The sequence below is a fragment of the Podarcis muralis genome, chromosome 12 (genome assembly GCF_964188315.1).
Source record: "Podarcis muralis chromosome 12, rPodMur119.hap1.1, whole genome shotgun sequence".
Lineage (NCBI taxonomy): Eukaryota > Metazoa > Chordata > Lepidosauria > Squamata > Lacertidae > Podarcis > Podarcis muralis.
The window spans coordinates 36,238,311-36,251,457 of record NC_135666.1 but is presented as its reverse complement, the minus strand read 5'-3'; the positions used below and the strand labels follow the sequence as shown (position 1 = coordinate 36,251,457).

Below are 13,147 nucleotides of genomic sequence, written 5' to 3'. Positions count from 1 at the left end.
GAGATTACTTCAGAAGCATCTATTTGTTCTATAAGCAGCCTTTGCTTTATTGCTTTGTTAGTGTTTGTATATACTAGAGCAGAGGTCTTCAGTGAGTTGGGACCAACTAGTGGGTCTCAGCCTGATCTACTGGCATTGCAAATATATGGTGAAAGAGTAAGCAAGGCGTCTCCAAATGCATGTTTCAGTTAAAAGTGGATCTTGGGTCTGAAAAGGTTGAAAATCCCTGTACTAGAGAGTTTTGTTATCCAAAACATCTTTGTGGAAGGAGTCATTTCAAATCTGACCCAATTCCCTTTCCTTGAGGAAGAGGTTGTAGCCACACATGCTTTGAGTGCAAAAGACCCTTGGTCTGACATCATGTAGGTGTTAGCAGAAATCTAGGGGTGCAAGGAGAAGTCTTTGCTAAGTGGGCATAGTATAAGGAAGCATTGTGTATTCATCCTGCTCATCTGGGTTCCACCCCTTCCTTTGAAACGGTTTAGACCTTTGGAAAAAGCAATAAGGTTTTGAAACATGCCCTATATTAACTGGGATGGCGTATTCAATGTTTTACTCAATAAAAGAGGGAATTCACTAGCATGGCTAATCTATAGATTTCTGTCTGGCCCCTCTTTGCTTCCCCCATTTTCTCAGCAAAGCAGTGATGACATTTACCCTACAAAATGATGTTCAGCAACATTCCGTCAGGGGCACTCAGGAAAGGGCTAGGAAAACTTGCGAGGCAACCCTTTTTCCAATATTAAATTTATTTCATATATACAAAAATATTTTATTAGGAGTTAACAGGATTTCACAGCTTTGTACATTTCAACAATTATACAGAACAACATATGCCTTTAGCGTGAAAACATTGAGGGTTTTAAAAAAAAAGTTACTGTAGTTTAGCTGAGTAGCACTTAGCCTTGTTCTATGGAACTACTTTAGCAGTTAATCAATTTCCCCGTGGTCCATCAGAATAATCTAAATTGATCAATGCACCAGATAATATTTTTCCGGGATTAGGCTATCAAGGGACATCTTACAATTATTATCAACGAAAGTCCTCTTCGGGTGTAACTGCCCAGTGAGGCAACATGAACAGAATAAAGCCGCAAGGCTGTGCACTTAGCTCTGTCGCTCGAGGCCATGCAAATCCTTCCAGCCCTTTGCACAATTGAAATAAACTTCTGCAGCGAGGAGCCTTGTTAGTTCCATTGAAGCTCCCCATGATACTGCAAACATTGACTTTCCTGGTTCTCAGTTGTATAGGAAGCCTCCAGGTAGGTTCAAGTCTCCTCACCACAGAAGTTTACTTAAATTACACACAGCCTTCCTCTACCAATGCTGTCTCTTAGGGCAATAAGGCCTGGAGAGGACTAAAGTCCAAGGTTTAATCAGATTGCACAAATAATACATATCAACTTCAGTGCACATACAGAAACCAAATAATAAGTGATAGATGCTTCATAAAAACCTAAAAAGTACCAGCAATCTAAATTATGAATTGTATAACCTTGACATAATTCAAAGTTTTGGAATCTATCCTTATAAAATACAAATAATAATAACAATAATGTACAGTTGTGTAGGACTTGAATATAAAAAATGCATGTTAGTGGCAGTTGATATGCTACGTTAGTTTGAATACTGATGCCTGTACAAAGGTTTGTTTTTCCTGATCAGTGCACTGCCCATTTGATAAAGCTTACCAATTTTCTAGTAGCATGTAAGAATGGCTATTTTAGGACAGCCTCAATGACACATTTCTCCTGTCTTTAAACTGAAAGAAGCAGGTTAAAATTAATTCATGGAAGACTGATCAAAGTTTTCTGCCACAGTGCTGCCAAAACAACAGATCCAACCTATGCCTATTCAGTAGGGAAAATTAAGGGGAGATTACTCTCCTAGCTGCAATAAACTAGTTTGTCTACTACAGAAGCTGCACTATAGCATTCTACAGAATAAACCCATAGGAGGCAAAGCCCTTCAATACTTTTTTATAGATCTTTTAAATACAAAAAAAAGCACTTACCGGTATAACTAGATTGTGGCCAACTGTTTTATCCTCTTCATAGCTGTTGTTTATTTAGTTTTTATAATGACAAAGTTCCTCTTTAGCAGCTATAGTCATAACACTGAACTGTAATTTAAAATGTAAGCCAAAGTAGTTTACAGCCAAGACAAAAACTTCTGATTTAAATTTGGGAAAATATTTAAAATTTGATTCAATGATACCAAAACTGTGATTAACTTCTCCCAGCTAGACCACACAACTTTCTTACGGCTTATGGAATGCTGTACCTTGCTCCGAGGTTATAAAAAAATACTCAAGATCTCAAATCAGCAAGTTTCATACTATTTCATTACATCAACGAATTTTGCTTGCGTCTAGTATCATCATTCCCAGGGTGAAAACCAATATGGACTTCCTAGTTGATACCCAACTCTGTGCACATCTGTGCCATTTGATCATCTTTCTCCCTTGCTCACAAGACTCCACTGGAGTTCTTGAAAGCAGCTGCCACTACCCTCCCAAAGAATCTACAGGCTATATAAAATACAGTACCCAAACCGACATATAGTTTCTTCTGCATCTGTAGACAGTATAAAAACAAAGCACTGAAACCCTGGATATACCACCGCATCTTCCTTTTGAGATTTCTAGTCCATACATTTCACTCAGACTTGATTTTTTTTATTTTATGAAGCCTTAAGTTGCTGGGTTTTCTTTTCTTAAAAAAAAAGTTCCCAGGAAAAACTCATGCTTGGAAATCTGTGACCCCTAAAGCAAGATTTAGCAACCTTCCTGTAGTTTTCTCCAAGGTTAAATGGCTTCAGTTTATTCATAGATTTTCTAAAAAGAGAGTTCATTACAACTGTAGCAAAGTTGTTAGCACATGACAAACAGGGCCTCACACTTAAGCAAAGGGATTTGTGTTTTTGGCATACACACCCAGGAAGTTTCCAGGTTCTGCATGGATGACAAAGAGATACATGTATCTCTAAGGCATCACTGCCTGATGTGAAGCAGAAAGGAAACACTTGCTCACCAAAAACCCCTAGTCTCAATTTCCCATGCCTTTTGCCCTGCCCTGGCTCTACTTCCACCCTTGTAGTTTTACATTGCAGACTTATAGTCCATCACTAGATACCTTCTACTCCTTTTGTTACAGTATAATATGAAAACGGCCCAGGCAATATATTTACAAATTACTTGATGAGAATATTTTAACACTATAGCAGCTCTGTTGTTCAAAAGATCAAGTAACCGGATACATACAAATAAGTCGTATATAAGCTAAACTTAACTTTGAGTAGCTCTGAATCAGCCTCATCCATATTGTCTGCAATCCTCAACATTTTGGTGTGAATTTTTCAAGTGAAAAAACTGCAAGCAAAATTCCAGTATTCTCATTCTAAGCTTATGTACAAGTATTAAACTCTGTATCACCCAATGAACTGCATAGTACCCAAGGAATTCAAAATAAAATATTTTCTTAAAAAAAATACAACCATATAAGTTGGCTTAAGATCTACAGTTCACTTTTAGAAGATTGCCAGATTTTTATCCCTCAATAAAAAGCTATCTCAAGAGACACTGAGCACATGTTTCTTTGAAGGTGGGTAGTAAAATGACCAATGCACTTTTAAAGGTGTTCCATTTGTTTTCTATCAGACTTACCTACTACTGTAGGACATTTCCACACATCTTTCTAATTCCTGCTGATCAGTGTGACTTTAGACTATGTCCAATAGAGGCAGTGGGATAAACCATTGTATAGGTGGCACACAGCTGATCACGTGCAGTTCAGTAAATGAGACAAAAAGCCTCATTGACAGCAAACAATTGTGTTTTGGCAGAAGTGACAAGTGGCTTCATTCAGTAATTAGAATGTACAGTGGTACCTCGGGTTAAGTACTTCATTCGTTCTGGAGGTCCGTTCTTAACCTGAAACTGTTCTTAACCTGAAGCACCACTTTAACTAATGGGGCCTCCTGCTGCCGCCGGAGCCCAATTTCTGTTCTTATCCTGAAGCAAAGTTCTTAACCTGAAGCACTATTTCTGGGTTAGCGGAGTGTGTAACCTGAAGCGTATGTAACCTGAAGTGTATGTAACCCGAGGTACCACTGTAGAGCACAACCATGTATGTATGTATGTATCAGTTGAGTTCACTTGTGCTTACTCTCAGGTAATGGAAAATACATGTGAAGTTGCCTGCATTCTTCTCACTTTAGAAGGGAGGGAAGCAATTTTTTTAAAACCCAGCTTGAGCCCCTAAAAGCACATAATGTAGCAAGTGCTCTTTCCAGTATCGTTTGGGGTCATTATGCACTGGAAACCGCAGAGGCAAATGGTCATCTGCCTTGGACTATAGCTACACTGGCAACAGTTCTCTGAGAGTTCAGACAAAAGTCTTTCCAGGACTACCTGGAGGTGCCAGGGACTGAACCTGGTACATTTGCATGCAAAGCAGATTCTCAGCCAATGAGCTGTGGCCCCTCTCTTTAAAAAGTCTTGATACAACAACAGTACAATACTGAGCACATTGCCATGGCACTGTCCTCAGCAGAAGGACCGGAATTTTGGCTGCTGTTATCTGCCTCTCCCCTCCAAACGTATGATAACAATACACGGGCTCAACAGTTGAAAATGCTGCAAGCTCAGCATTTTCAAGTACAAGTACAGCAAAAGTTGATTTAGTGGCACTGTGGTGTGGAAAGTAAAATCACTTTTTGAATATTAATTAGGGAGGAGCTAGCTCAACCCTCCTTTGGCATCACAGTTCAAAAAGTCAGTTTATTCTGCCATCTTGTGAAAAGGCATGATTTCATGTTAAACACAGTTGTTCCTAGATCTGTTTCCTGCTGGAGAATGGCAATGACACATGTTGTTTCAAACACACACCAGACCATGGTTGGACTCAAAGGATCAACCCATGGCTTGGTTATTGCTGCTCCTAATGACACAGTTTAACCAGTTCTTCCAAAATCTTCACAGTAGCAGTATAAAAACTGCATGGCCAGAGAGCTCGCTAGCTCTCTCTCAATGTGCCTGACTTTAGAGGCAGCCGTTAAGACAAACATTAGTGTTTCCCATCACTTTTATTTTCGTCTACTGCCCCTGGGCAGCACTATCCATTTTCAGAGCTTGCGGGACTTATAACCAACATCTACTTCCTGTTAAATTTTTCATGAAACTCTGACCTATTTGCTAGTAGCTCTTCTTGCTTTCCAAGCCAAGTGAGCCATACCCATCCACTGTGCTAAAAGCAGAACAGAACGCTAAGAGGATAGGGAGCAGATTATGTGGCTATTCAGTCTTAGGATTCTCTCTCTCAAAAATAGTTCATGTTTGGAATCTGAGCAAGAAGAGCCCCAAAGCCCAGGCTTCCTTTGCTCAAGCTGGTCCAAAGATGATGCACCAAACCTACTGAAGGACTGGAAAACAAAGGAGCAGGAGTTAACATCTGAGGTCAGGATTCACTGACCTCTTGCAAGGTTCCATTTAAACACAGCTTTGTCCACCAAAAGTAATCATCACATTGTGCCTCATCCTTTAATCCTACAACAGCATCAAAACTGCAGACATACTCTTTTAAAGTGTCATTCTGGGTACCACACAGGAATATAATCTTTCCACAGTCTCAGCTGAATACATTTTCCAAATACGTAGCCTAGAGATTTAACATAATAGAAGTTCTTAAAAAATATTTTATATATTTAAAAGCTAAAATCTTAAGTAGCAACAGCAATTAAGACAAAGGTATGCAATAATCTGCATAACATTTACAAAATATACTGAAGTATTTAAAAAAATACCTTAAAGGTTTTAAATATATAATACCTTTTTGGTGTCTCATCGTGTCTCTGTATAAGGTAAAAACTATCTAAACCCTGTTTTCTTGTGCACAATCAAAAAAAATTATAAAACATTTTAAGAACTTGTTTGCACTGTCTCAGCCTTTTCCAAGCTTCTCCTTTGTTGGCATCCTATGTATGGAACTTTGGTGTTGAAAATAAAATCTGAAGCCAAGTGCCTGTCTTCACATGGAAAAAATAAATGAAATGGCAGATGACAACCAGTTCAGGCACCTAGCATGTTAGTGATGAATGAGCGTATTTACAACAGCAAGCATAATATAAACTATGGTCACTAGACTAGTCTAAGTGACAATCTGCATTTATATTCATTAAACAGAATATACATCAGCAAAAGTATTTAAGTGAATATGACCTAAGTTAGTAGATGAATTAATTTTGCCGAAAGAGAAGAGTTACTATGAACACTGGAAGAAAAAGAAACATGATTGTAAAACATAAATAAACCCACTTATAAATAACATTGATTTTTAGGAACTGACAATAATTTTAGGTTCACAAGCTATTTGGTGAATAACACAAGGTAACATGTAGCTCAGAAGTCCCATCACGTCATATTTCATAACACACATAATCACTCATAATATTCTGGCGTAAAATAAAAGCGCGTCACAGAACAATATAGAAATACAGAGCAAAGTCATTGTAAAGGAGCAGGTTCTGTTATTTTAAAGCAATGGTTTTTCACAAGTGAGAACAAACATCCTACATGCTGAGCCTCACTGCAAGGTTCTGTGTTGTAAGGCTCTCTTAGGCTATTTCACCATGATCCCAAACACAATGAATCACATTACATAACTCAGACAGTAATACTTGTTTCTAATGGGTAGAAATGTTGGCTCACCAGAGCAGCCTCCTAGGGAAAGTTCAAGGTATTGCTTTTACTGTCAGTAAAAAGATATACAGGGAAGTCTACAGTACATCTGCCTAAGACAAGACAACTGCAAAACATGTCTATAAACATTAAGCAAAAAGGTGTCAGTAACATGGCTCAGTGCTGGTTGCTTAAGTATTGAAAATACTGATCACGTCAAGGAGAGATACATGTTTATTAGGATAAGGATTAGTGTCTTCTTCTAAATAAGAAAAAACCAGCCAGATAAAACACTTGATTTAAACAGAGTTTTACAAAAAAACAACATTTTTTCAAGTATTTTTCTCCTTATCACAGTGAAAATGTAAGACCAGATGTAGAAGTGAATGTTCCTTAGATGAGTAAAAGGCAAAGTAGTAAATCAAAACATTTATAAAAATGCTTCAACGCATTTCCTTCATGTGGTATGAATAGAAAGATTTGTAAAAAGTTAGAAAAATTAAAATAAATTACATATTAAGTACACTTTCCCTTCAATATATTGTATAAAAACTTGGAATAGCATACCATTATCTAAATATACACAGAATACAAATGCATCAGGTGCTGTTAGTGACTGGCACCTCTGTACAATGTGTTATCGGTATAATGTTTATGATGTGCAGAAAGCCTAGTTTGGTGCTTACACCAGTCTTCAAAAAGAACTGTCAGTATACCCAGCTAATTGGAACCCACTGTGGTTCCGTCCTCAGCTTCTCTGTAGCGGTTTGCAACTTTTCAAAGGCTTTGTCTAGATTGTCGTTCACAATGATCAGATCAAAATAGTGGCTGTAAGCTCTCTGAATCCGTGCACTCTCATCAACTGTTTTCTTCAAATCAGTGTCCTGTTTGAAGATTGAAACAAATAAAAACATGATATGAAAAGCAAAGTATAAATTCTGCTTTTGTTTTACTTCAGTTAAGGTTTTAAAACTGGCAGCCAGATTTTAAACATAATTTATTCAGAAGACATTCTTGAGGATCTCAGTGGGAACTGCTTCCTAGCAAAACGTGGTAGAGACAGGCTTAGAAATGCAATGATATCCTAAAGAATACAAGTTTTATTCAATGCATGAAAATACTCTATTTGTTATATAAGGTCTAGAATCCTCGATGCCCATAATTACATATAAACACTCTAGAATAATATTTGCACATTAGTAAATTGACAATAGCTCTGCATCAGCCAACTCTGAAAATATTTTTTTCCAAGTAGCACTATTGTCTCCAGATCAGATTACAGCAATACAATGTACGTGAATTTGAAAAAGCCCTAGAAAACTTTAGTAATACAGTGAAGCAGCTGCATCCGTACCAACATATCTCACCACTAACCCTAACCCTACAAATGATGCCAGTTTGTTGCCAAAGACATTTCAAAGAGCTAGTGATTATATATAAAGCTCTAAAAAGCCTGGGACCCAAGTACCTGAAGGACAGCATTCTACCACACAAATCTGCTCAAATCCTGGGATCATCATCTACGGCCCTCCTCTATCTGAAGTTTTATATGAGTGGTGACTTGGGAGATGCCTCACCTGAGAAATATGCTTCCCAGGGAGCCTTTACTCTTTCTTTTTACTCGTTCTTTTTATGTAATTTTAGCACCAGGGAAATGCCTTTTAATTTGCCTAGCTGTTTTTAACATGTAAAGCAAGTCATCACTCATACTGGTGAATTTATGGGTTGCTTTGATTGTTCCTCCTGTTTCATTATGCAGCTTCTATATACTTTCTGTTTTCATTGTTTAAATGCATTCTACCCCAAGTGATTTTACTGAGGGATGGCAGGGAAAAAAACCAGGCACCATGCTAAGTAGATAATATAATGCATCTTTAAGATCACATCCTTTCATAGAAACAAGGTGTAAGGCCATTTTTCAATTAAACAGCCACATTTCTTGGAAATGCCGAATTAACTTTACTTGCTGCATTAATCGTATCCACACACCCCAATCCTCGTGTATTGGGAGGTTAAAAAAAAAACAAACCCCATTATGAACATCACTTAGGAAAGCCATCTGCCTACCTAGACCTTCTGTAAGGCAGCAGTTATCAAGGGGAAGGAAAAGTACCACCTGCAGCAATGTATGGAAGTGTCCATGGTGTAAAAACCCAGGAAAGGTAAGAAACTTAGGGATTGAAGGTGGCCACCAAGTACACAAGGCATAGAAATGTTAGTGTTGATGCAATGGGTCAGGTTTGTTCATATATACATTTTTAAAAGTTAGATTTGCCTTACTGTAAGAAGTTTGGTTGTAATCCCCGCATCTACCACGGCTTTGTGCATGGCACGCAATGTCTCAAGTTCTGGAGCAGCAATGAACACTACGTAGGGCATAAACTCTGAAGTCCGCAATATTTTAAGTGCCTAGAGAAAGAGAGCATCAGCTAGATCACACAACATTTTGAGATAGAAAGAAGCATTATTGCAAACAACTTCATACACTAAAAGCAGGAAACTTTAAGACGATGGCAGTGCGCAAAATATATAATCTCCACCTCCCCCATTTAAAATATTAAAATTCAGCCTTGCACAATTCAAATAAATTAGCAAATAGTGAGAAGAAATTATGTAACATCGTAACTGAGTGTTACTTGCTTCTCTAACGGTGACCAAAGGCTGCAGCCCTGCAGTAAAGTATCTTTGGATGAACTTTAAATGAGAAGGGTTCTGCTATGCTTTGTCACTTGCAAACCAGATGTTCTCTTCACTGATTAGTTAATGGGATTATAGTCACTATCTGTAATGCAGAGGCTCTCTTAAGGTTAAAATTGCCTTCATATGGTCAGCTATACAATCTTTCCTTTCGATGCTTCTATTTGAATATAGTATTACTCCAGCATACCTGTGGATTTACATCCAAGATGCACGTCCTTCCAGTCTGAACCACTTCAAGGATAGAATCTATTTTGGTGCCATAAAGGTTTCCTTCATATTCTCCATGTTCCAGGTATCTTCCTGCTTTAACATCTGCCTCCATTTCAACTCGGGACACAAACCTGTAGGCTTGACCATCTTTTTCATCATCCCTTGGCTTTCGTGATGTAACTAGATAAGTTTGACAAATGCACAACACATCAAAAGTTAGACTGACATCGCCACTTGTGTATTCATGCAATTGGATCTTACAGGGCTCAGATCCAAAACGTGTCCTACATGAGCGGAATGGCATTTCATCCAAGGGTGGGGTCCCAATTTTTACCAATTTGTATTCTCAAATGTTGGCACCAAAAACCTGAGAAGTTCCTGAACAGGAACATCAAATGTCACTCTTAAAATTATAAACAAAATTCTCAAGGTATTTTTAAACCGGAACTGCAGACATTCTTACATAACATACAGCCCAATGTTTAATCAGAAATAAATCCAAGCTCCATGCAGCTTATTCTCCCCAAGTGAGTGTGTTTTGGTATGCCGTTTGCTTGCACTCAATTACTGCTAGTCAGACAAAGCTACACCACCACCCCAAAAGCACTGTAAAAATGTTTACTTACAAAATATGAGCCAAGCTTATTTCTAGTGTTTTAATCTGCAGTTACTCTAGCTTTCTTCTTGCATCACAATATATAATACCAGCCTGAATCTAACATCATCAGAGAGAAAGAAGGGAAAGATCAGAATCAAGGGTGACAGTACATACAACTTACATGGCACTGTGGTTCCAAACTTTGTGGGATTTAGTACAATAAACCTGTTTTTCAAACTTCTTCGGCCCACTCCCTGGGCTCCTATTAACACCAATGTCTTTCTTTGAAATGGAGGCATTTTGGCTACTTCCTCATATATCTGAATTTCATGGCGGTCAAATTCTGGACACATTTAACATAATAAAAACAAGACAGTGGAACATTATACAGTTTCAACACTGTTCAGCACTCTTACTATACCTTAGGATACAGACAATTTCCTCCAGGACAGAACATTCCCAAGGATGCTAACATCCTTGCTGGGCTTTTGGCGGTATACGGATGTTCTCTACATACACATACTGAATCATAACATCCATGCATTGTGAAAGGGGTTCACTCCTTCACACAAATTGGGAATAATAATGACCCCATGGTTCCCAATAGAATGGAGGAACCTATGCACATGGGACTCCTTGCTCACTAGTCCTGAATACAGACACAGAGCAGAGCCAGTGGGTATACTCCCACTCTCTACATTTATTGCATATACATGGAGCTGCTTGCACACCACAACACTAAACAATATGGGGGAAACACTTTGGAGTTTATTGTTTTTACTATGGGTTCTGCATTTACTTTGTTATGTCCTGTATTTTAATACTACATAGAAGCCACTGGGAAGACAGCGATCATAAAAAGCAACATATAAATATTGTAAATTTCAAGAATATAAAATATTCCAAATATGATTTGGAAAACATTACGTTAGATTGCAAGAATATACAAATGGAAATAGAGAAAAGCTAAATTTCACCAGGAGCCATTTTCTGGACTGGTATGGATAAGAACAGGTGCTCAATATAGAAGTATCATAACAGGAGAAAATGAAGATAAAAGCGCTTTTTTCAAATTAATATTCTCCTTGTGTTGAAAATTATAAATTAAGAAACAAAATACAAGTCAAGCACAATTCAAAATGTTCCTGCTGGGTTTGTTCTGTTGTGATGCAGTGTTTAATGCTAAAAGTTCATATACCTGCATTTCTAGTTGTGAGATACATCATCTTTTTCTTCTTTTTACTACTTATTGTTCCACAAAAAGGACCTGAAAATAAATGGGGAAAAGTAAAAATATACTCCATGGTAACTCAGGATAAACCTTCATCAATGCTAGGAAAGATTGGAATGATCTTTTACAAGCAAAAGCTATGCTACCCTTGAGTAAACTGGGTTTATGCAAATACCTGTGTTTATAAAGTCAGTTTGCTTTCTACTTAATATTGCCTGTGTACCAGCAGGTGGCAGAAAGGCCTCAAATTTGCAAGGGAGTGAATCTTTTAATTCTTGCTTTTTATTTTATCTCGGGTCAAATAATTTGTAATTGTCAAAATCACTGATGCACTTCCATTATTCATACCTTCTTGATCTTGCAGATTCATAAGTGATGCAAAGAACTACACTGCTGTGCTCCTTACCTGAATTGTCCCAATCCCGTCGAACAAATGCTTTCCTCTTTTCTTCCAAGAACTGGCTAGGAATAAGTCCTGCACTTCCTCCTTCTTTGACATGGCTCGCCTGGAATCAAATTAAACATGTTTTGGCACCAACCCATAGTAAAACAACAACTACTACTACTACTAATGTAACAAAGATATTATTTAATATGCTGCAGTTTAGCTACATCAACATGTTTGGATTTAAAGCAATACCACATACTGCTACTAGGTAATAACTAGAACATTTAGTTCAATGTGGGTGTCAGAATAGATGGGTCTTCTGAAACAGTGATTTGGATTTTCTCCCCCACACTCCACCCAAAAAAACCAATTACAACTTACTCTTCATTGAACATCCCCAGAGTGTAGTTTTGCTGGTTTATTACCAGTTAAATGTTTAAGCATTCGTTTCATAGTCTTATTTCTAGTATGAAATGTTGACTCAAGTGGTTCATAAACAATCTCAAACATTTTATAGCCAGATTTAGACTGAGGTCTACACGAATCTTCCAATTTCTTCAGAAATCTCCCAAGAACTTCATTTGTTGTTATTTTGCAAACTAAAATGTCATCCCAACACAAGGAAGCGCTTTGCAGAATCAGATCAAAGATCCATCTATTACAGCATCCTGCTTTTTGCTGTGACCCAGGAGATGCATTTGAAAGCCCACAAGCAAGAAATGAAAGCCATAGCCTTCTTCTGCTGTCAAAATCAGCTGCTGTGGCATATTGTCTCTGATCCTGTAAATTGCATCATGACTAGTACTCCATACTAGACTTATCCTCCATGAATTTGTCTATTCTCTAAGAAGCTAGAGACCATCTATCTAGAGGTCATCTCCAGAACTTGTGGCAGCAAATTTCACAAATTAACTGAGCACTGTATGGAGTCCTTCCTTTTTTCTTGTCTCTCCTTTATCTCTTTTCAATCAGCTTCATTAAATTACTTCAGAGTACAAGTATCACGGGAGAGGGAGAGAATCCTTTGACCATTTTTTCCACCTTAGACATAATGTTCCTTTGTTCATCTCCCCCTCCCCTTACTCACCCCTTTTCTAAACTAAAAAGCCCCAGATCTTGTAGCCTTTTCTTGCAAGTTACACCCAATCCCTGTTCATTTTGACTGGCTTTTTCTACACCTTTTCCAGCTGTGGGGTATCCTTTTCTGAGGTGCAGCATCCAGAACTGCACAAAATATTCCAAGTACAGATGGACCAACAGAGCACATCATAGATTTGTATAAAGGCACTACAATGCTGGACGTTTTATTTTGGACCTCTTTCCTAATCATTCGTAGCATGGAAT

General features: G+C 37.9%; 1 protein-coding gene across 11 annotated transcripts in view; it reads right to left on the bottom strand.

Annotated features, from left to right (window-relative positions):
- Positions 1 to 3,755: 3,755 nt before the first annotated feature.
- The window catches only part of PALS2 (protein associated with LIN7 2, MAGUK p55 family member), a 35,482-nt gene continuing 26,090 nt past the window's right edge, over positions 3,756 to 13,147 (bottom strand). For all 11 annotated transcript variants that reach the window (XM_077937025.1, XM_077937026.1, XM_028749977.2 and 8 more), the window contains 6 exons: positions 11,822 to 11,921; positions 11,383 to 11,451; positions 10,366 to 10,527; positions 9,564 to 9,766; positions 8,957 to 9,085; positions 3,756 to 7,560 (listed from right to left, as the gene is read on the bottom strand). In XM_077937025.1, coding sequence (XP_077793151.1) covers positions 7,384 to 7,560; positions 8,957 to 9,085; positions 9,564 to 9,766; positions 10,366 to 10,527; positions 11,383 to 11,451; positions 11,822 to 11,921 — 840 coding nt within the window. In that variant the 3' untranslated portion in view covers positions 3,756 to 7,383. The remainder of the gene's footprint in view (positions 7,561 to 8,956; positions 9,086 to 9,563; positions 9,767 to 10,365; positions 10,528 to 11,382; positions 11,452 to 11,821; positions 11,922 to 13,147) is intronic.